Source organism: Protomyctophum bolini, assembly GCF_963924005.1.
Source record: "Protomyctophum bolini genome assembly, chromosome: 1".
Lineage (NCBI taxonomy): Eukaryota > Metazoa > Chordata > Actinopteri > Myctophiformes > Myctophidae > Protomyctophum > Protomyctophum bolini.
The window spans coordinates 8,899,318-8,924,726 of NC_137862.1; the positions used below are offsets into that span (position 1 = coordinate 8,899,318).

A 25,409-nucleotide genomic window follows, 5' to 3' on the forward strand; every position below is an offset into this window, starting at 1 on the left:
ATGCAGGTGAGAAACATCGAAGCTAGCATCCATGTTCTATATTGATCTAATGTGAAACATTAAACCTAGCATCCATGTTCTAGGTATAGGGGGAGAGAAGAACCATAGCCAAAACATTGCAGATCTACAAGCTCACAAAGCACCGCTACGCTATCTGTTATTCGGTCAAAGAGATTTGATGTAGCCTAGAAGTACTGAGTTACGTCTTTCAGCAGATCTACAAGCCCTACAGTCTGAACAAAGCAGATCTATAAGCCCTACATGCTATATGGCTGAATTTAGCAGATGGGCCTTAAGCTCTCAAAAATGACACTTTGAGCTTGTAGATCTGCTATCTTCAAGTAGCAGATGGCAATCTGATATTTGTATTTAAAGTATAGTTGACTAAAATGCTGAAGTGCGTGTGTGTGCGCGTGTGTGTGTGTGTGTGTGTGCGTGCGTGCGTGTGTGCGTGCGTGCGTGCGCGTGCGTGCGTGTGCGTGTGCGTGTGTGTGTGTGTGTGCGTGCGTGCGTGCGTGCACTGACAAACTGCAGATCTATAAGATCATAATTGTGACACGTGGATCATATAGATCTGATATTTTACATATTTTAAATTTATAACAAGTTGCATTCACAAAATCATTCTTTAAGTGTTGATGTCATACGTGTGTGTGTGTGTGTGTGTGTGTGTGTGTGTGTGCGTCAGGTGGATGGCGGCAGCGTGCACGGCAGCGTGCACGTGGTGGACGACGTGTCGGAGCGTAATGATGATGAGGAGGAGGGTCAGAAGATGAAGAGCGTCTCCTGCTTCAAAAACATCAAAATATTCCTGCTGAGCGAATGTGCCTTGATGCTGGCCCAGGGCACTGTGGGAGCCTATCTGGTAACTATAGATCTATGATATGATGTTGGCCCAGGGCACTGTGGGAGCCTATCTGGTAACTATAGATCTATGATATGATGTTGGCCCAGGGCACTGTGGGAGCCTATCTGGTAACTATAGATCTATGATATGATGTTGGCCCAGGGCACTGTGGGAGCCTATCTGGTAACTATAGATCTATCATAGAGTAAGACAGAGTTAGGACATTGAGGGGGCAGAAAACAGCCCGGTCGGTCACATGGTTCATGTAACTCGTTTGTCACTGTAAAGTCCATAGACTCCAATGCATTCCGTAAACTTCCGGTTCAGGCCTTTGTCACTATTGACAGACAGGCAGGCAAGCAGACAGACAGACAGATAGACAGACAGACAGACAGACAGCTATGTTGTATGGTTTAGAGACAGAAGACAGCTGAGAAGGGAGGCAGATGATTGGCTGAGGAGACAGAGGACAGGGTGAGAATGGAGGCAGATGATTGGCTGAGGAGACAGAGGACAGGGTGAGAATGGAGGCAGATGATTGGCTGAGGAGACAGAGGACAATGTGAGATGGAGGCAGATGATCGGCTGAAGGGAAGAGCCCAAAAGAAAATAAGTTATATATGTATTTATTTATAGTTACTTGCGCAAGCAGAGCGCGCAAGTAATAATTTCGCCCGGTCCGTATGCACCGCCCCAGCCAACCCGCCACTTGATGCGTATGCAAATAAAACAGCAAATTTGTGCCTGGTTTGCTGGGACCAGATTACATAAATGACCATATTTCTTACGTCATCATTTAGAGCTAGTCATACATATACTATATATATAATCAGTAAAATAAAATAGCAAATTGTGCCTGATTTGCTGGGACCAGAGTACATGGTGTGTATATGTATGACTAGCTCTCAATGATGACGTAAGAAATATGGTCATTTATGTAATCTGGTCCCAGCAAACCAGGCACAAATTTGCTGTTTTATTTGCATACGCATCAAGTGGCGGGTTGGCTGGGACGGTTTTGGCGCAAAGTAACCACAGTATACCGCTAATCAACTTACAAATTACATATACATACTGTATGTATGACTAGCTCTCAATGATGACGTAAGAAATATGGTCATGTATGTAATCTGGTCCCAGCAAATCAGGCACAATTTGCTGTTTTATTTGCATACGCATCAAAAGTGGCGGGTAAATGACCATATGTCTTACGTCATCATTGAGAGCTAGTCATACATATACATATATATGTAATTTGTAAAATATAATAGCAAATTGTGCCTGATTTGCTGGGACCAGAGTACATGGTGTGTATATGTATGACTAGCTCTCAATGATGACGTAAGACATATGGTCATTTATGTAATCTGGTCCCAGCAAACCAGGCACAAATCTGCTGTTTTATTTGCATACGCATCAAAAGTGGCGGGTTGGCTGGGACGTTTTTTGGCGCAAAGTAACCACAGTATACGGCTAATCAACTTACAAATTACATATACATATGTATGACTAGCTCTCAATGATGACGTCATCAGTGCCCATACCCGAAGATGGGGTTGGCGAAGGGGCCTTTCTGTGTGGAGTTTGCATGTTCTCCCCGTGTCCCCTAGGGTAGGTACCCTCACAAAAACATGCAGTAATCCTGGTCTCTAAACTGCCTCCCCCTGGCCGGCCGGGGCGCCTGATGGAGGGGAAAGGAACTGGTTGGAATAACGTGTTCCTTCCACGCGCTACGTCCAACCAGGGAAACTCCCCCCTGTCAGGTGTAAAGGAGCAACTTGGACACTCAAGCATGAAGGAAGCATGAGTTAAGTCCGTTGCTCTCCCCAGGTTGGCGGAGGGTGTGTAGAGCCCAGGATCACAGTAGATGATTGACACAGGGGTGAAAAATGGGTTACAAAATCGTGGGATAAAAAATATATTAGTAATGATGACGTAAGACATATGGTCATGTATGTAATATATAATCTGTGCCTGATTTGCTGGGACCAGATTACATACATGACCATATGTATATGGATTTCATACATATGTAATTTGTAAAATAAAATAGCAAATTGTGCCTGATTTTCTGGGACCAGATTACATACATGACCATATGTCTTACGTCATCATTGAGAGCTAGTCATTGATTAGCGGTATACTGTAGTTACTTACAGAGAATATGATATAGGTGGGGGAGTTTGTTATAAAAGAAGATATTTCCATTAAAATAATACAAAATGAAATAGAGATATTAGAAAAAGTAGAACACGTATGCATACATGTAAAAGATAAAGATCTATATATCATTCTTATGTATACAGATCACCTAAAACAGACCTTTCGAAATTAAACACATTTCTCGAAAACATGGTAAAGTATCTATCATCTCCGACTTCTGCAATTATGATGATTTCAATGAAGACCAATATAGTGAGAAAGGTAGACGTATAAAGACCTTCATGTCAAGATTAGGCTTTAAACAATTAAATACAAATCCAACTACAGATTACGGAAGTATTTTAGATCATGTATATTTTAACAAATGTGAAAGTATTATTACAGAAATTGAAGTTAGAGACACCTATTACTCTGATCATGATTTAGTATTAATATCACTATATTCCAAGATGAAATACATTTAAAACAATTGACAATTTAGAATAAATAATAGAATAATTATATGTACTGTATAACATATTTTAATTCAGTTTATATACCTTTCTTTTCATCACATATCAATGATTTATTTTTTCTTTAAAAAACTAAAAAGGGATCCAGAATATATCTACATCGATAAAACTGTATTTCTTATATAGATAGAAACTTGAACCATACTTACCGTAATAACACTAGGTGTTTATATGCATAAAGTAGGTAGGTAGCAAATAGTTACACTTAATAATTAGACATTTCAAACGTTCCTTCACAGAGATACTGAGATTTGACAGTTTACAGCGGTCGAAAGTACTTGCGCGCTCTGCTTGCGCACTAGTTGGCCATTTATGGCCTACTAGTGTGCAACAAGCAAGTATGCACTCGACAGAGTGCAGTTCTAGTTATATTATGTTATTGTATTATTTTATAGTTATATATTTATGGTGTGTTCCAGGTGAGCGTGTTGACGACGTTAGAAAGACGCTTCTCTCTCCAGAGTGCCGACGCCGGCCTCATCGCCAGCAGCTTCGAGGTGACCAACCTCTCGCCCTCAAATTGATTTACGTATATTTCATTTCATTTATTTTTTGAGGCCTCCTATATATATGGCTTTAATGTTTGTTTTTCAACGATGTTTGTTTAAGATAACGCCAAAGACAATAAAGAGAAAATGTTTTGAGGACCTAAACAAACATTAGCACCCGTTGCTTAAACAAACATTACGTAGTAAGTGATGTTGTAAGTTGATAAGAGCGCCCCTCACTTCACACGGGTGTGATTTCTTATGGTTTTGTTGCTGTTGGGAGAAATCAACCTAACTCAATTTTTGAGGTTTTTGATTTTTTTTTTTGTTGCATAAATCAGTGCTATAGACCGTCGCAGACCCGTTTAATTTCAAGGACGCCCAGTTTGACCTCCATTAGTCTACAGACCCACATGTAATAGCATTTATATCTCTGGGACCCCAATTAATATTGTAAAATCAATGCTAATTTAACTCTGAGAGCATACAAATGGAACCAGGTCCATTTGGTTCCATTTGTACACTCTCTGAGTTACAGACCCACAAGGGTCCATTTATCACACCTTTTATAGAAAGCATGAGTGTCTATTTCAAACAAAGTGTTTTTTGACAGGAGTAATTGCCTGTCATAATGTTAACCCCCCCCCCCCCCCCGACAGGGCATATACAGCCTTAGTCCTACTCCTCCCAGCCAACACTCCCCACTGACAGGTAGTGGAGAATGAAATAGGTTCCAAATTATCATTTAGCTGGGTCCCCCCTGGAACTCCCTCAAGTACCCCTGGGGGTCCCTGTGGCCAGGGGGAGGTAGTTTAGAGACCAGTATTACTGCATGTTTTTGTGCCGGTGAGACAGCCTCATCAAAGCCCGTACAATCAAGACACTGCTCCCGGTGCCACCCTTAGATCTCCATACATGGAGCTGACCTGTTCTGACATTCCAAATGTTGATCTGACCTCATCAAACCCTGTACAATCAAGACTCGCTCCATAGATATATGGCCAGTACAGAATATTCATTCCATATGTTGATCTGACCTCATCAAACCCTGTACACTCAAGACTCGCTCTATATATGGCCAGTACAGAATTCAAATCATTCCATATGTTGATCTGACCCCCATGCCAAAGCGCCAGTGCTCGCCCAGCAGTCTGCTGTCACCCAGGTTGAGTGCGTGCACGCCCTCAGGGTATTGTTTATTTTTATTACATGGCTTGGTTGAATGCTTGATTCTGATTGGTCAATCGCTTAATTCAGCGGTGAGTTATCTCATCATAATGACCGCTCCGCTGTATAAAAGACCTCTGCCTAATAAAACCCTCTGAGCACCAGCTGCGCCCCACTTGATTTGCTGTTTCCAACATGACAGCCATGTAAACACACACACACACACACACACACACACACACACTAGTGACACACAATGTCATTTACAGCTAAACATTGCTCTCAAAATTGTTTTTGAAAACATTTGAGACAAATAGACGAAGCAGGACCTGAAAATGGATTCTATCTGATCAACTCACTTCCTTGTTTTCCGACAGTGCTGCAGCCCTGCAGCTGGGCAGACGCAGCCAGCGCGACACTTATGGAATACTTTATTTTGTTGTGTTTTGGGTCAATGTATTAATTTATGTTAGGTAGCCATGTAATAATTCACCTTCAGGGAGTTTAACCACTCCCTGTCGGTGAATTATCTCCCGACAACGACCACCTATAGCCAGATATTATCCCTTACATAGTTATACGTGTTATTGTATTATCTAGGTGGGGAACCTCGCCCTCATCCTATTCGTCAGCTACTTCGGAGCGCGCGCCCACCGGCCGCGTCTGATTGGCTGCGGTGGCATCGTCATGGCGCTGGGCGCGTTGCTCTCGGCGCTGCCCGAGTTCCTGTCGCACCAGTACGAGTACGAGAGCCTGGACGGCTGGAGCCAAGACCCGAACGCCGGTCCGGGAGCCGGGCGCGATCTGTGCTACAACACCACCTACAGGACGGAGCGCAAACAGCAGGGCAGCAAGTATAAAAACCATTCCATCGCTGTGATTAATTCAACCTGCTAATCTGCTAATCAATGTCACTATAGAGCGTCGCAGTCCCGCCCCCTCGAGAGACCCGGAAAATAAATCACCGTTCATTTTCCTCATAGGCATTTCTTAAAGTATTTATTTAAAGACGGTTACGCCGCGGACAAAGCCAACTCGGATCGTGACAAATCATGACAATGAACACAATATTTTGGGCCGATCAAATCATTAGAAAGAAGAAAATAAAGGCAGGAGACAACACTATTTGTTTTGTTTTTCTTCTTATAAATGATTTGATCGGCCCAAAACATTGTGTTCATCGTCATGATTTGTCACGATCAGAGTTGGCTTTGTCCGCGGCGTAACCGTCTTTAAATAAATACTTTAAGAAAAAAAATGCATTGAGATTTATTTCCTTGGCCACTCGTCGTTCTGAAAGGGGGTGGGACTGCGACGCTCTATTATGAATAGCATTAATGTTCCAGTATTAAATATCAGATCTACAAGCTCAAGTTGGCTCGAGTTGACTCGAGTTGGCTTCGTACGACGCTTAAAAGGTCTTTAAATGAATACTTTTTGAAATGTCTATGGGAAAATGTCATTTCCTGGGCCTGGCGTCGTCATGCCGGGGCGGGACTGCGACGCTCTATTATGAATAGCATTAATGTTCCAGTATTAAATATCAGATCTACAAGCTCACAACACATGGCAAATGTGACGTATTACCCCTTATAAAGGACCCCTTACTATAAGGGGTCCACTATTCATGTAGCCTACTATTGATGTACTACATGATGTACTATTATATTTATAATGTAATTTGTAACCACAGGAAGTGTGGAGACAAGGCCAACACAGACATGATGTACTTGCTGCTGATTGGTGCTCAGGTGCTGCTGGGGATCGGAGCCACGCCCGTTCAACCGCTGGGCGTGTCTTATATCGATGACCATGTACGGCGAAAAGACTCTTCCTTATACATAGGTATGTATCCTTATATGGTATACATTTACAGACCTGCTCCGCTGCCATTGGCTCCCACTTGCTGCCCGGCGGCGGAGCCAACACAAAAAAACATTGATGTTTAGCCCAGTGGTTCCCAAAGTGGGGTTCGGGGACCCCCAAGGGTCCTTGAGGGAGTTCCAGGGGGGACCCAGCTAAAGGATAGTTTGGAACCAAATGGACCAACGCTCCACACGTCCCAGACTCTTCTCCCTTCTCTAAAACACCCTGGACAACGCTCCACACGTCCCAGACTCTTCTCCCTTCTCTAAAACACCCTGGACAACGCTCCACACGTCCCAGACTCTTCTCCCTTCTCTAAAACACCCGGGACAACGCTCCACACGTCCCAGACTCTTCTCCCTTCTCTAAAACACCCTGGACAACGCTCCACACGTCCCAGACTCTTCTCCCTTCTCTAAAACACCCTGGACAACGCTCCACACGTCCCAGACTCTTCTCCCTTCTCTAAAACACCCTGGACAACGCTCCACACATCCCAGACTCTTCTCCCTTCTCTAAAACACCCTGGACAACGCTCCACACGTCCCAGACTCTTCTCCCTTCTCTAAAACACCCTGGACAACGCTCCACACGTCCCAGACTCTTCTCCCTTCTCTAAAACACCCGGGACAACGCTCCACACGTCCCAGACTCTTCTCCCTTTTCTAAAACACCCTGGACAACGCTCCACACGTCCCAGACTCTTCTCCCTTCTCTAAAACACCCTGGACAACGCTCCACACGTCCCAGACTCTTCTCCCTTCTCTAAAACACCCTGGACAACGCTCCACACGTCCCAGACTCTTCTCCCTTCTCTAAAACACCCTGGACAACGCTCCACACATCCCAGACTATTCTCCCTTCCCTAAAACACCCTGGGCGCTCTCTCTCTCTCTCTCTCTCTCTCTCTCTCTCTCTCTCTCTCTCTCTCTCTCTCTCTCTCTCTCTCTCTCTCTCTCTCTCTCTCTCTAATGTAAAGTGAATGTCTCTCTCTCTCTCTCTAATGTAAAGTGAATGTCTCTCTCTCTCTAATGTAAAGTGAATGTGTCTCTCTCTCTCTCTCTCAGGTATATTATTCTCTACGCTGGTGTTCGGCCCAGCCTGTGGATTCATCCTGGGTTCTCTTTGTACCAAAGTCTACGTTGACGCTGTCTTCATCGACACCAGTGAGTTATCCTACTACTAGACCTTTACGTAGGTGGCCGTCGCAGTCGGCCACCTAATGATATACGTTGTCATAGCGCACGTTTTAACTGTCAGTCCCATGGAGATCTGTGTGCCTCATGTGTCTGATGACTGCAAACTGAAAAGTGTACTTGGCAATCAATTAGGCCCACTGGCAGAGCCTGATTGGTTGAGCCTCAATTGGCTGAGGCAGAGGCTGGAAATTGCCCAGGTAAAAGGAGTTGGCCTCATTAGGCCCACTGGCAGAGCCTGACCAGAGCCTTTTGTGGTGGTTCTGGAGAACCGTGGGTCCGACCGACTCGATACCGGGCACTGCACTCCCTGCGGGGGTGTGGAACGCGTGTGTCGAAATAGAAGTCGGTGGGTCAAATGGTTCTCGAGTTACGTGCATTACAACCGGTTTGGGTTAGGACGGTTGTACAGGTTGAGGTTACATTAGCCGGCAATGTGTCTGCGTGTCCCTGACAAGACAACCGACCCTTTGCAGGTAGTAAATATGTGGGTGAAATTCAAAACAATGTACATACAGTACACAAATGATATTAACTTATTATATCTACACTAATAGCTGAATATAGGAGGGGCTGGCGCCCCTCAAAAAAGAACGATAAAACAGACAAAATAAAAAATACAAACGATATTCAAGTGGTAAAGGCTTCAAAAAGGGGGACCCCTAGCCTCTACTGCATGAGCTGGGATGTTATGTAACAATTAATTCATCATACTAAATGAAACATAAAGTCTGTTACTCCCTAGTCCCGAAAAGGGCGACCACCATACCTCCGAGAAAACCTCTGCCCTATATCCTGCATTTCATATCTAAGCCTCTCCAGGGGTAACAGACGTCATTTAGAATAATTCTAAAATCTAAAACAAATCAAACAATGTTATACGTCAATAATGTTAGGCTGGACCGGTGCTGCGTAGCTAAATGTGCTGGCCGGGAGGCCAAAGGCAAAGAAAGACACAGAAACAGGGAATGGGGGTGAAACCGAAATGTATTCAAATAACGTTTACGTCTGGGGGAAGACAGTCGGGAGCGTGAGACGTGGTCGCAAGGAAGGTGAGAGTTTTGGGAAATCCAGGGAGCGGCTGGAAGGAGTACACCGGTAATAATTATAATAATTATATTATCTGTGGCTTATATAGAGCTTTTCATAGTACTGGAAAAAGCTCTACATGTGTGAGGGCCAGGGGATGGACCTTTATTAAGAGAAACAAGTAAAATAAGAATTAAAACAATAAAAATCACATGAGTGTGAAGTGAGGGGCGCTGTTATCATCGTACATCTACCATGGATCATCTCATACTGGCCAATCAGAATGCCTTTTGTCAGTGTTATAGCTGATTTGCTCGTTTACATATGACATACATTTTCCCTTCAATGTCAATGGCGTTTAATGTTTTGATGTTTAATTTACGTCATATATATAGCAGATTTTTGACCTAATTTTTCTCCGTTCATTGTCAATGGCAAATCTTGAGACGTGTGGGGACAAAAGCTGTTTATAGGAGCCCTCAAAAATAGTACATGTAACAAGTTAAAAACAGGTCGGCTTGGGAAGGCTAATCTAAACAGGTGGGCTTTTGAGAAGGCTGACATGAAAAAACAAAGATCTACAATATATAAAATTCTCTAGAGCAGTGGTTTTCAACAAGTGGTCCGGGGACCACCTGTGGTCCTTGAGGGGTCTTCCAGGTGGTCCCCAGCTAAATGATGGAGAGTTGGTATCCAAATGGACCCATATTGATCTTTAACTCTTTGAGAGTGTAACATAAAACCACCTGGACCCTTATGGGTCCATTTGGTTTGGTTCAACTCTACACTCGCAAGAGCTTCATTATTGTTAAAAATCTGCTTTACTTAATTTACAAGAAGTCTACACAATTAGCATGGAATAGTGGACAAAATGGTAAAAAGCACTGCTCTACAGCATACAGACTATGGTCTTCAACAGTCGGCTAAACTGACCACAGTATAGTTAATGCCCTATGATGGACCTGGAATATGTGGCGCAACAAAATGAATCATAATTACATTAAAATCAATTGTTATAGTTTAGCTGTCGTGTTGTGATTTAAGCATGACTTGTTTGCCAAACAGGTTTAATCTTTGACCAAAACCAGAACACACATGTACCCAAAGTTAATTTAATTTACATGTATTACATAAAAGCTTGTATATTCTGTCAGTGTTGGGTCCGTTAGAGGACAGGTGTAGTCCTAGAGAGGACAGGTGTAGTCCTAGAGGACAGGTGTAGTCCTAGAGAGGACAGGTGTAGTCCTGTAGATGGCACTAGATGACAGGTGTCTCCAGTCATCTCGGTTCTCCATACATCTGGCCAGCTCATTTGTCCTCTCGATCGATGCCCGTGTGCTGGTTCCCACAGTACAAGCTTTTTGGCCGGGAGTTCTTGGTGTCCAGGTATTTAAAGTCACTGACCTCCTTTAGGACAGTAGCCTACCCTCTATTGTTGTTAGGGGCAGATGTTCCTGGGGGTAGTCCTGGAGGACATGTGTAGTCCTGGAGGACATGTGTAGTCCTGGAGGACAGGTGTAGTCCTGGAGGACAGGTGTAGTCCTGGAGGACATGTGTAGTCCTGGAGGACATGTGTAGTCCTGGAGGACAGGTGTAGTCCTGGAGGACAGGTGTAGTCCTGGAGGACAGGTGTAGTCCTGGAGGACGGGTGTGGTCCTAGAGGACGGGTATGCCGTGCACCCTGAAGCGGTACATGCAGGTGTAGTCCGGGTGTCCCCAGTTGGACAGCACGTTGACCTCGATGAGGCTGAAGAACTTGTGGTTGTCCTGGTCCTCGCTGAAGGTCTGCAGAGCGTCTCCGTCCTGGTCGTAGGTGTACGAGCCCAGCAGCGTTCCTCCCGTCCCGCCGCCGCCGCCGCTCTCCTCGGCCGCCGCTGCGACATCGTCGTCGTCCAGGCCGTAGACGCTGAAGTCCCGCGGCGCGCTGCGGATGCTGCCGGCCGGCGCCAGAGACCGGGCCACGTGCTCCAGCGTGAAGAAGGTGGGCCGGACCCGCATGGACAGGCGGATCACCAGCTTGCCCTGGGAGCCCGCGAAGCCCCAGCAGTTGCCCGGCTGGTTGTCGGGCTGCAGGACCACGCGGGGCGGCTTGGTGACGAAGCGTCCGTTCTGATTGGAGGAGGACGAGGAGGAGGAGCAGTCGGCGCTGGGCGGCACGCAGAACAGACTCCACACGGAGCTGTGCGTGCGCAGCACGGCGCCGCCCGCCGACTCCAGCGCATAGTCGGCCATTCCCACGCGGTCCTCGGAGAAGAGCCTCAGGGCGCGCTTCACCATCAGCTCCACCTGCTCCTCGCTCACCGCCGGAGACGAGGAGCCCGAGCCGCTGGTCCGCCCCCCCTCCCTCCGCTCGCCGCCGAGCTTCAGAGCGCCAAGCTCCGCCTTGAGCTCGTCGCGGCTCACGTAGCGCTGCTGCAGCCAATGGGAGAGCGGCGAAGAGTCGCCGCCGCTGCCGGGAAAGGGGAGGAGTCCTGGGGAGGAGGAGCCCGTCGTGGCCAGCTGGTCCCCGTGGGGGCGGAGCAACAAGGACTGGAGCTCCTTGCGGATCCGGTCCGTGACGCTCTCTCCGCCACCTCCTCCGCGGGCGTCGTCGTCCAATCCCAGCAGCCCGCGGACGTCGCGCTGAACGCTCTCCACGGCCTCCTTCAGCCGGCGCACGTCGGCCACCAGGGCGCCGTGGGAGACGTCGTGGCTGTGCTCGCGGTGGCGCCCGGCCATCAGAAGCTCCTTCAGCTGAGACATGCTCTTCTCCAGCCACAGGAGGCGCTCCGAGTCTCCCAGCATGCTCCTCCAGCGAGACATGTCGACGCCCCCCAGATCCAGCCCCGCCCCCTCGCCGCGCCACCACACGCCGGCCAGGAGCAGGACGCTGGCGAGCGCCACCACCAGGGGCGCTAACCGCCGCCGGGCCAGGCTTCTCCGCGTCTCGGCCTCGCCTGAGACTCTAAGGCCGCCGCCCGCTGCGCCACCGAGGGCCAGCAGGTTGTGCCATGCCCTGCCCAGCCTCCAGGGGACGTCAGACACAACCTTACACACCTTACAGTCCAGAGGCTGGTTCCTGTTCCGGGCCACGGACCCCCCCAGAGCCGAGAAACGAGACGATGAGGGAGACGCGTCCCTGACCTCGTTGACGTCCTTTAGTCGGGTGTTGGACCACATGTCTGTCTGTCTGTCTGTCTGTCTGTCTGTCTGTCTGTCTGTCAATAAATAAATAACGTTCTGATTATTTGACTTTTATTTCACTTTTAAAGGAATTGACATGGCTGTGATGGCGTCATTCAGTAGTGATGTAATTAAAATATGATGAAATGTTATTTTCTTATGAATTATTAACCCATTCTGACCTGAGATCAGATTAATATGAGGTTTCCACTGGACACACACTGGTCTGATTAACCCATTCTGACCTGAGATCAGATTCTAAAAATGTCAGTCGTTCTTCGATTTTTCAAAAATAGCAGACCTACAAGCTCGTAGCGCGCCACTCGGTGGCGCGCTACGAGCTTGTAGATCTGCTATTTTCCAATAGCTAAAGCATAACATAGTGCTAACACCAAAATGGGTTAATTCATTCATTAATAATAATAATAATAATAATAATGTATTTATATATTGTTATGCTTCACTTGTTTCAGGTAAGCTGGACATCACCCCAGACGACCCGCGGTGGATCGGGGCGTGGTGGGGGGGCTTCCTGCTGTGTGGCGTGCTGCTCTTCTTCTCTGCTCTCTTCATGTTCGGCTTCCCGCAGGCGCTGGAGGACCAGGACTCGGACAGCGCCGCCGAGAGCGAGCAGGCCATGCTGCCTCCGTCCATGAAGCCCACGGACGTGTTCAACACCACCGACTCTGGCCTGACCGTCTGTCAGCATCTGAGAGGTCTCTATATCAGTGCTTTCATCTGAGAGGTCTCTATATCAGTGCTTTCATCTGAGAGGTCTCTATATCAGTGCTTTCATCTGAGAGGTCTCTATATCAGTGCTTTCATCTGAGAGGTCTCTATATCAGTGCTTTCATCTGAGAGGTCTCTATATCAGTGCTTTCATCTGAGAGGTCTCTATATCAGTGCTTTCATCTGAGAGGGTTCTATATCAGTGCTTTCATCTGAGAGGTCTCTATATCAGTGCTTTCATCTGAGTGGTCTCTATATCAGTGCTTTCACGTCAAGGACCCTCGAAATCGACATTTACTTTTTTTTTAAATATATTTTTTATCCCACGATTTTGTAACCCATTTTTCACCCCTGTGTCAATCATCTACTGTGATCCTGGGCTCTACACACCCTCCGCCAACCTGGGGAGAGCAACGGACTTAACTCATGCTTCCTTCATGCTTGAGTGTCCAAGTTGCTCCTTTACACCTGACAGGGGGGAGTTTCCCTGGTTGGACGTAGCGCGTGGTGGAAGGAACACGTTATTCCAACCAGTTCCTTTCCCCTCCATCAGGCGCCCCGGCTGGCCAGGGGGAGGCAGTTTAGAGACCAGGATTACTGCATGTTTTTGTGAGGGTACCTACCCTAGGGGACACGGGGAGAACATGCAAACTCCACACAGAAAGGCCCTTTCGCCAACCCCGCCTTCGGGTATGGGCAGTGGGCACTGATATCAGTGCTTTCATGTCAAGGACCCTCGAAATCGACATTTACTTGTGCCACGATTCGATTTCCGATTCTTGGGGTCACATTTCGATTCAACTCGATTCTCAATCCAAAAACGATTAAAACAAAATATTCAAAAAATTCTCAGTTCAATACAATGCCTGTCAGATTTCTCTACATAACTGTCTATTATTAGCTATTAGTGCGCAAATGCGCCTTTGACGATGTATGCGCGCTGGCGCACCGGTTGTGTGCCCCCCTCATTAACAATAACATCTAAACATGTAACATGTAAACACAACATGAACATAGTACTCTTATTATGCATATCGCATTCTCGCCGAGAAATATTTTCGAGTTTAAAAAAGGGGGGAAAAAAAATTAGGACACTAGAGAAGTGACCATTTTGGAAGTGGCATACATGTACATTTGACCACAGTCTGGAAGAGGCATTCCTTACCAGCTAGGGTGCTTAAGTACCAACGTCTTATGGATGCTATTATACAGCTATTAATCTGCTTGTGTTCATATTTATTATACATCTTGGTTACAAATGTAAAATGCGTTGTGTTCATATTCGGAAGCCTTGACGGTAATTTGTATGTAACGATGCTTTGCCGTCCATGCACGTTGTAACTGGCTGCTCTCCCACTGTCAAACTGCACTGGCAGTGTTTATGTCCTTTGTACAAGGTATTCCTGTACTTCCATATAATGTATAACCTAATTCTGATCAGTGTTTGGGTCTATTGTATTACGCCTCTTGTGCAGATCCAAATAAAATAATTGTAATAATATATACATTTATATAATAATAAAAAAAGTGTGTGTGTGTGTGTGTGTGTGTGTGTGTGTGTGTGTGTGTGTGTGTGTGTGTGTGTGTGTGTGTGTGTGCGCGCGTGTGTGTGCGGTGCAGTCATTCCCAAGGTGACCAGACACCTGCTCTCCAACCCGGTGTTCACGTGCGTGACGCTCGCGGCCTGCATGGAGATCGCCGTGGTCGCCGGCTTCGCTGCTTTCCTGGGGAAGTACCTGGAGCAGCAGTTCAACCTGACAACCTCCTCGGCCAATCAGCTGCTAGGTAGGCGTGGGGTCCAACAACTCAACGTATACGCTTCAAGGTTCAAGGTTATCTTTATTTGTCTCCCTTGGGAGAAATTTGTCTTGGAGACAGAGTCACAGCTGCATACAAATAACAGACATGTTCACATACGAAAAGAGAAAACACCGTGGAACACCCACATACACAAAACCGAGATATTGCACACATTCCCTTGATAAAGTGCAACTATAGTCATTAAAGTGCATTCGGCAATCCCTGATTGAGCATTTTAGTTGACAGGGGAACAAAAGAGTGTTTAAATCTATTATATACACATCGTGGAGTTCTATACCTCCTACCGGATGGCATTAGCTCGTACTCTCGGTACAGTACATGCAAGGGGTCAGATACAATATTCCGAGCCTGTCTCACCACTGCTTGTTCAAAGATGGTCTGGGGAGTGATGGGTGGGGTGGACATGCCCATGATCTTCCCAGCCATGTTTGCTAGCCTATTTACTTGAGACTTGTATTTCACAGTTAGATTGCCAAACCAGCTGGATATACCGTATCTTAGGATTGACTCTATACTAGCTCTGTAAAAGGTCAACATGATATTTCTACTGACTCCAAAAAGCCTAAGTCTTCTGAGAAAGTGGCTTTCTCAGCCAATGAGCTGCTAGGTAGGCGTGGGTCCAACATCTCACACCGTCAAATCCTCGGTGTCTTTATAACCAGCTTCAGCATTCAGTGCTATACCGAAGATTATTTATTTATGAAGATGGGCGAACTTCATTGGAGCCACTAGAGGTGAAATGGGACACAAAGCCTATACAAATGGTCTCCTAAATAAAGTAGGCTTTGTTTTGCTTCTCGCCCGAACTTAATAGACTTAATTGACTACAACATTCTTCTTCCTTCGGTGTCGCATAAAAGTGACATCCCTGTCGAATCCTTGGCATCTTTATCCGACAGCCTCTCAGCGTGTGTTCAGTGTCGCTAGTAGCTGTATTTTTCTGCGCTCGCACCTTAGAGTATATACAGTATGAATAGAGACGGCACCCGAAGGAAACCCTGAAGCGAAATGGACATAGTGGCCGAATTTGGTATTGCAGCGCTGGGCCAAACTCATGAACGTGCTGGTCCGTTGACTATCATTGCGCACGTTCATTATGACACGTGAACGCTGTTTCAGTGCAATGACAGTCAACGGCCAGCGAGTTTGGCCCAATCAATCCCAGAACGCACTCTGTTCCTACTCGGAAGGAGGAGTGAAATCGCCTCATGGGCTTCTGAGCAACTTGATGCAAGTGGATGGGAGGAGAACTCGGGTGCCGTCTCTATTCATATATACTCTAAATACTCATGGAACACTAAACAGGATTATTATTTCCTGTTTAGTGTTCCATGTTCATTACTTACCTTTTGAGGTAAGTAATGAGTCGCTCTGGTAGACAGTGAATGTTAATATAATGTAATGAAACATGTTCATTACTTACCTTTTGAGGTAAGTAATGAGTCGCTCTGGTAGACAGTGAATGTTAATATAATGTAATGAAACATGTTCATTACTTACCTTTTGAGGTAAGTAATGAGTCGCTCTGGTAGACAGTGAATGTTAATATAATGTAATGAAACATGTTCATTACTTACCTTTTGAGGTAAGTAATGAGTCGCTCTGGTAGACAGTGAATGTTAATATAATGTAATGAAACATGTTCATTACTTACCTTTTGAGGTAAGTAATGAGTCGCTCTGGTAGACAGTGAATGTTAATATAATGTAATGAAACATGTTCATTACTTACCTTTTGAGGTAAGTAATGAGTCGCTCTGGTAGACAGTGAATGTTAATATAATGTAATGAAACATGTTCATTACTTACCTTTTGAGGTAAGTAATGAGTCGCTCTGGTAGACAGTGAATGTTAATATAATGTAATGAAACATGTTCATTACTTACCTTTTGAGGTAAGTAATGAGTCGCTCTGGTAGACAGTGAATGTTAATATAATGTAATGAAACATGTTCATTACTTACCTTTTGAGGTAAGTAATGAGTCGCTCTGGTAGACAGTGAATGTTAATATAATGTAATGAAACATGTTCATTACTTACCTTTTGAGGTAAGTAATGAGTCGCTCTGGTAGACAGTGAATGTTAATATAATGTAATGAAACATGTTCATTACTTACCTTTTGAGGTAAGTAATGAGTCGCTCTGGTAGACAGTGAATGTTAATATAATGTAATGAAACATGTTCATTACTTACCTTTTGAGGTAAGTAATGAGTCGCTCTGGTAGACAGTGAATGTTAATATAATGTAATGAAACATGTTCATTACTTACCTTTTGAGGTAAGTAATGAGTCGCTCTGGTAGACAGTGAATGTTAATATAATGTAATGAAACATGTTCATTACTTACCTTTTGAGGTAAGTAATGAGTCGCTCTGGTAGACAGTGAATGTTAATATAATGTAATGAAACATGTTCATTACTTACCTTTTGAGGTAAGTAATGAGTCGCTCTGGTAGACAGTGAATGTTAATATAATGTAATGAAACATGTTCATTACTTACCTTTTGAGGTAAGTAATGAGTCGCTCTGGTAGACAGTGAATGTTAATATAATGTAATGAAACATGTTCATTACTTACCTTTTGAGGTAAGTAATGAGTCGCTCTGGTAGACAGTGAATGTTAATATAATGTAATGAAACATGTTCATTACTTACCTTTTGAGGTAAGTAATGAGTCGCTCTGGTAGACAGTGAATGTTAATATAATGTAATGAAACATGTTCATTACTTACCTTTTGAGGTAAGTAATGAGTCGCTCTGGTAGACAGTGAATGTTAATATAATGTAATGAAACATGTTCATTACTTACCTTTTGAGGTAAGTAATGAGTCGCTCTGGTAGACAGTGAATGTTAATATAATGTAATGAAACATGTTCATTACTTACCTTTTGAGGTAAGTAATGAGTCGCTCTGGTAGACAGTGAATGTTAATATAATGTAATGAAACATGTTCATTACTTACCTTTTGAGGTAAGTAATGAGTCGCTCTGGTAGACAGTGAATGTTAATATAATGTAATGAAACATGTTCATTACTTACCTTTTGAGGTAAGTAATGAGTCGCTCTGGTAGACAGTGAATGTTAATATAATGTAATGAAACATGTTCATTACTTACCTTTTGAGGTAAGTAATGAGTCGCTCTGGTAGACAGTGAATGTTAATATAATGTAATGAAACATGTTCATTACTTACCTTTTGAGGTAAGTAATGAGTCGCTCTGGTAGACAGTGAATGTTAATATAATGTAATGAAACATGTTCATTACTTACCTTTTGAGGTAAGTAATGAGTCGCTCTGGTAGACAGTGAATGTTAATATAATGTAATGAAACATGTTCATTACTTACCTTTTGAGGTAAGTAATGAGTCGCTCTGGTAGACAGTGAATGTTAATATAATGTAATGAAACATGTTCATTACTTACCTTTTGAGGTAAGTAATGAGTCGCTCTGGTAGACAGTGAATGTTAATATAATGTAATGAAACATGTTCATTACTTACCTTTTGAGGTAAGTAATGAGTCGCTCTGGTAGACAGTGAATGTTAATATAATGTAATGAAACATGTTCATTACTTACCTTTTGAGGTAAGTAATGAGTCGCTCTGGTAGACAGTGAATGTTAATATAATGTAATGAAACATGTTCATTACTTACCTTTTGAGGTAAGTAATGAGTCGCTCTGGTAGACAGTGAATGTTAATATAATGTAATGAAACATGTTCATTACTTACCTTTTGAGGTAAGTAATGAGTCGCTCTGGTAGACAGTGAATGTTAATATAATGTAATGAAACATGTTCATTACTTACCTTTTGAGGTAAGTAATGAGTCGCTCTGGTAGACAGTGAATGTTAATATAATGTAATGAAACATGTTCATTACTTACCTTTTGAGGTAAGTAATGAGTCGCTCTGGTAGACAGTGAATGTTAATATAATGTAATGAAACATGTTCATTACTTACCTTTTGAGGTAAGTAATGAGTCGCTCTGGTAGACAGTGAATGTTAATATAATGTAATGAGTCGCTCTGGTAGACAGTGAATGTTAATATAATGTAATGAGTCGCTCTGGTAGACAGTGAATGTTAATATAATGTAATGAGTCGCTCTGGTAGACAGTGAATGTTAATATAATGTAATGAGTCGCTCTGGTAGACAGTGAATGTTAATATAATGTAATGAGTCGCTCTGGTAGACAGTGAATGTTAATATAATGTAATGAGTCGCTCTGGTAGACAGTGAATGTTAATATAATGTAATGAAACTTGAAGGTTACATATTATATGTACTGGTATTGTCCGGCACACAACATGGCCTACTTGTGTGCAATCAGAGCGCGCAATACTACTAACTAATGTTTTATACAACTGCTGCTCTAAATCCTTAAGACCCGTTACTGACCTTATACCAACCTTGACCTTAGTTACGTCACCATCAACAGCCGATCACCAAACGTACATTAGATATGATAACGGATGGATGGATGACAACACTGGCATACGACCAACATATACAGTATACGCAGCCGATTACAACTTGTGCACTCTGCTTGCGTATAAGTAATAATAATAATAATAATATTTCATAACCAGGTCTTACGGCCATCCCCTGTGCGTGTCTGGGCATCTTCCTGGGAGGTCTGCTGGTGAAGAAGTTGAACTTGTCGGCGCTCGGCGCTGTCGGCATGGCGATGCTGGTCAACCTCGTCAGCACCACCTGCTACGTCAGCTTCCTGTTCCTGGGATGTGACAACGGACCGGTCGCCGGGGTTACCGTCGCCTACGGCAACGAGTAAGCATCGCTCTACAAAATGTCTTCCGAATCCTGACAGAGAAATCTATAGTGGTGCTCAAACCTCGTCATGTCAAGGACCCACAGAATTATCTGTATTTGGCCGCGGACCCCCATCTGAAAATATGTTGTTCCGCATGGGACCCCCCCCCAGAAGCAAACACAGTGACAGGCACGCAGATAGCCCCACACAGGGGAGGATTACCCATCGGGCCTGTTGGGCCCAGGGGCCCCTGAGCTAGGGGGGGGCCCTGAGCTTGAGCCTCATGTGGAGGCTCTAGCTCAGGGCTAAAAAAAGTGCAAAGTTAATAACGGTGACACGGTCCTTTGCATGTCGGTGGCCCAGGGGCCGGTATCTCATGGTCCGCCTATGATACATGTCATCATCATCATCATCATCATCATCATCATTTTTCGACCGCGGTCGAGATCATGGATTTCACGACGCCACGCCACACTTCCCGGTCCTTCATAACCATCCCCAGTTCTTGCTTACTGATGCCTGTGTCCCTATAGCGATGACATCATGTGTCCCTATAGCGATGACATCATGTGTCCCTATAGCGATGACATCATGTGTCCCTATAGCGATGACATCAGGGAACGACAGTTTTCTACCTCTGGTCTGCTTTGAGGCAGGACTCCAGAGAAGATATAATCTCATGTAATGCAGGGCTTGACACTAAGGTCTCAGAGGCACTTGCCCGTTGAGCAATTATACTGTACGTCATGTTCAGAATCAGATTAGCTTTTTTAATGCTTTTCATTGGTTGAATATTATTTGTGACTGCCATACACAGACGTAAAGGGTGTTCTCTTCTTCTTCTTCTTCTACAGAACGTTGTATTCGTGGCAGCGCCCCGAGGTGGCCTGCATCAGTAACTGCAACTGTTACACCAGTTATTTCAGCCCCGTGTGTGGATCGAATGGAGTCACTTACCTGTCTGCCTGCTTCGCTGGGTGTATGCAACCTGTGAGTGCACGCACACACTAGGTTACTGTTATAACCATGGTTCTATGAGTTACTGTTGTCTTTCTATAAGTTTGTAACATGGTCTGTCTCTCTCCTGTCTGTCTCTCTGTCCTGTCCTGTCTGTCTCTCTCCTGTCTGTCTCTATCCTGTCTGTGTATCTCTCCTGTCTGTCTGTCTCTCTGTCCTGTCTGTCTCTCTGTCCTGTCTGTCTCTCTCCTGTCTGTCTGTCTCTCTGTCCTGTCTGGCTCTCTCCTGTCTGTCTCTCTCCTGTCTGTCTCTCTGTCCTGTCTGTCTCTCTGTCCTGTCTGTCTCTCTCCTGTCTGTCTGTCTCTCTGTCCTGTCTGGCTCTCTCCTGTCTGTCTCTCTCCTGTCTGTCTCTCTGTCCTGTCTGTCTCTCTGTCCTGTCTGTCTCTCTCCTGTCTGTCTCTCTCCTGTCTGTCTCTCTGTCCTGTCTGTCTCTCTCCTGTCTGTCTCTCTGTCCTGTCTGTCTCTCTCCTGTCTGTCTCTCTCCTGTCCGTCTCTCTCCTGTCTGTCTCTCTCTCCTGTCTGTCTCTCTGTCCTGTCTGTCTCTCTCTCCTGTCTGTCTCTCCATGTAGAACATGACTGGCTGTGCGTGTATCTCCGGCGGCAGCAGCAGTGGGGAAGGGGGCGCGTCAGTGGGTGGGGCAATGGGCGTGGCTATCCCAGGGAAGTGCCCCACGCCAGGATGTCGGCGCAACTTCATCATCTTCCTGTGTGTGATCTGTGTGTGTAGCATGATAGGAGCCATGGCCCAGACTCCGTCCGTTATTATCCTTATAAGGTAATACCACCCATATAAGGTCATACCATGGCCCATACTCCGTCCGTTATTATCCTTATAAGGTAATACCACCCATATAAGGTCATACCATGGCCCAGACTCCGTCCGTTATTATCCTTATAAGGTAATACCACCCATATAAGGTCATACCATGGCCCAGACTCCGTCCGTTATTATCCTTATAAGGTAATACCACCCATATAAGGTCATACCATGGCCCAGACTCCGTCCGTTATTATCCTTATAAGGTAATACCACCCATATAAGGTCATACCATGGCCCAGACTCCGTCCGTTATTATCCTTATAAGGTAATACCACCCATATAAGGTCATACCATGGCCCAGACTCCGTCCGTTATTATCCTTATAAGGTAATACCACCCATATAAGGTCATACCACCCAGCCATCCCTAGTAATGATAATGTTGTTTGTTCTTCCAGAACAGTGAGTCCAGAACTGAAGTCATACGCCCTGGGCCTGTTGTTCCTTCTGCTAAGACTGATAGGTACACACGCACGCACACACACAGTGACACACACACAGTGACACACACACAGTGACACACACAGTGACACACACACAGTGACACACACACAGTGACACACACACAGTGACACACACAGTGACACACACAGTGACACACACAGTGACACACACAGTGACACACACACAGTGACACACACACAGTGACACACACAGTGACACACACAGTGACACACACACAGTGACACACACAGTGACACACACAGTGACACACACACAGTGACACACACAGTGACACACACACAGTGACACACACACAGTGACACACTTTGACCTTCTCCCTCCAGGGTTCATTCCCCCACCTCTGATCTTCGGGATGGGCATCGACTCCACCTGCCTCTTCTGGAGCTCGCCGTGCGGGGGAAAGGGGGGTAAGGGGGCGTGCGTGCTGTACGACAACGTGGCGTACCGCCACCTGTACGTGAGCATCGCCATCGTCCTGAAGGCGTCGGCGTTCGTGCTGTACGCCACCACGTGGCACTGCCTGCGACGGAACTACCACAAGTACGTCCTGAGCAGCGAGGGCTACCTGACGCCCACCGACGTGTTCGGGAGTCCCAACGTCACGTCGCTGGGACTGGGAGCGCGACATCATCCCGGCATGGCACCGTCCACCACGGAACAGGGTTCGTATTTTATAATATTAACTGTTTGTTTTGTGTAGCTAAGCCTTGTGTGTAGTGTAGCTAACTAAGCCTCGCCAGCGGATTCAGATCAGGTCAGAGTGGTATTCTGGCGCTAGCATTCGTATCTTACTGGATTTGGGTAATTCTGTTCTAGCTTGGGCACATATAAGTTATACTACAGTACTACTAGTTATAGTACAGTTATACTACATACAGTAAGTATCCTATAAGCGAGTAAGTATAATAAAAAGGAGGTACCTAGCTAAGATACGGGGCTCAAGTTACTAATCACCCATTACTCCCTCCCCCCCCAACGCTATAAGGCAAGACACAGATCCTCTAAACTATAAGACCTCCTCAAAGGAGCCTCTTACACAGCCCACTGACAGCTCCCTGCTAATACAGGAAATCGTCATTACTAATTTGTTGAATTGAAAAATGGGCTTTGTTAAGGCCTCCGTAATATTATGGTCAATGCCTGTGTGAAAAGTCGGAGCGATTGGTGCAACCAGTGAGGAGCTACGACAGTGTTTCAGACATTCATTCAGAGATTCATTCATTCAGTCATTGAGTGAATTATACTTTGATGATTAGTTACTTGCGCAAGCAGAGCGCGCAAGTAATCGTTTCGCTTGGTCTCTTCGAAGTGAAGCCAAGTTTTCTTCAACGGTAAATCTGTGCCTGGTTTGCTGGGACTAGTTACAACATTACGTCATCCTTGAGAGAGTACATGGTGTGTATATGACGTAATGTTACAAGTTACAAGTTACAAGTTACATTACGTCATATACACACCATGTACTCTCTCAAGGATGACGTAATGTTGTAACTAGTCCCAGCAAACCAGGCACAGATTTACCGTTGAAGAAAACTTGTCTTCACTTTTTGGAACCAAGTAACCACAGTATACTGCTAATCAAATTACAACTACATACTCTGTATGTAGTTGTAACTAGAACAACTACATACAGTCTGTGCCTCGTTTGCTGGGACTAGTTACAAGTTACAAGTTACAACATTACGTCATATACACACCATGTACTCTGGTCCCAGTTCACAACGATGACGTAATGTTGTAACTGGTCCCAGCAAACCAGGCACAAACCTACGGTTGAAAAAAACTTGGCTTCACTTTTTGGAACCAAGTAACCACAGTATACTGCTAATCAAATTACAACTACATACTCTGTATGTAGTTGTAATGTGATTTGTAATTTGTAAATCTGTGCCTGGTCTGCTGGGACCAGACTACACAGATGACCATATCTCTTACGTCATCACTGAGAGCTAGTCATACATATACACACCATGTACTCTGGTCCCAGTTCTCAACGATGACGTAATGTTGTAACTGGTCCCAGCAAACCAGGCACAGACTTACGGTTGAAAAAAACTTGGCTTCACTTTTTGGAACCAAGTAACCACAGTATACTGCTAATCAAATTACAACTACATACTCTTGTAATGTGATTTGTAATTTGTAAATCTACTTTTTTTTTCATCACATATCAATGATTCATTTTTCTGTAAAAAAGTAGTTAGGTAGCAAATAGTTACACGTAATGATTATACATTTCAAACGTTCCTTCACAGAGATACTGAGATGTGATACTTTCCAGCGGTCGAAAGTACTTGCGCGCTCTGCTTGCGCACTAGTAGGCCATTTATGGCCTACTAGTGTGCAACAAGCAAGTATGCACTCGGCAGAGTGCAGTTCTAGTTTGATTATAGTATTAACGATGTTATTAATTAATACCTCCTTCTGTTATGACATGGTCAGACATAAGTGTAGCCTGTAGGCTACTTTTAATCCCTTATATATTTAATACCTTCTACATGGGCAGGTAAGAGTACTTTCTGTTGGGCAGGTAAGAGTACTTTCCATTTAAAACCTTCTACATGGGCAGGTAAGAGTACTTTCTGTTGGGCAAGTAAGAGTACTTTCCATTTAAAACCTTCTACATGGGCAGGTAAGAGTACTTTCTGTTGGGCAGGTAAGAGTACTTTCCATTTAAAACCTTCTACATGGGCAGGTAAGAGTACTTTCCATTTAAAACCTTCTACATGGGCAGGTAAGAGTACTTTCTGTTGGGCAGGTAAGAGTACTTTCCATTTAAAACCTTCTACATGGGCAGGTAAGAGTACTTTCTGTTGGGCAGGTAAGAGTACTTTCCATTTAAAACCTTCTACATGGGCAGGTAAGAGTACTTTCCGTGCTTTGACTGGTTGTGCTCAGTGTTGATTTCATCGACTAAAACAATGACTAAAAATGTTCGTCGACTGCCTTTTTTCACTGACAAAAACAAAATGGAAACCAAATGTCTCTCTCTCTCTCAGATCTGCTAACAAACGTGTCCAGTATCGATGGCAGAATTAAGTTTGTCTACAACGTGGAGGAGGACGGCCCTTTAAGGCAGTGGGCGGAGCCTGATGACATCACGGCCCACAACGCAGAGTCAGCCTTATAGATGACATCGCTGATGACATCACAACGTGGAGTCAGTCTTACAGAGGAGGAGGCGTTTATTTTAGATGACATCACTGATGACATCACAACATGGAGGAGGAGTCTATTTAAGCCAGTTGGGCGGAGATTAAAGCCTGTGGCAGTGATTGGCCAGGTCAACGTGCGGTGCCCAGAACGGTGTGGTCGTAGGGATTCGAACCCACGTCTCCTGTGCGGGAAGTGAA

General features: G+C 44.9%; 1 protein-coding gene across 1 annotated transcript; it reads left to right on the top strand.

Annotated features, from left to right (window-relative positions):
• LOC308314934 (solute carrier organic anion transporter family member 3A1-like) lies at window positions 1-25,186 on the top strand (the record flags this gene model as incomplete). The annotated part of the gene is made up of 14 exons (XM_080762750.1): window positions 1-6; window positions 689-865; window positions 3,942-4,019; window positions 5,778-6,031; window positions 6,871-7,022; window positions 8,111-8,209; window positions 12,904-13,146; window positions 14,780-14,944; window positions 19,574-19,772; window positions 20,610-20,745; window positions 21,342-21,547; window positions 21,990-22,054; window positions 22,380-22,718; window positions 25,056-25,186. 14 exons carry the CDS (start codon window positions 1-3, stop codon window positions 25,184-25,186), a joined length of 2,250 nt encoding a protein of 749 aa, XP_080618876.1.
• Between the last annotated feature and the right edge of the window lie 223 nt (window positions 25,187-25,409).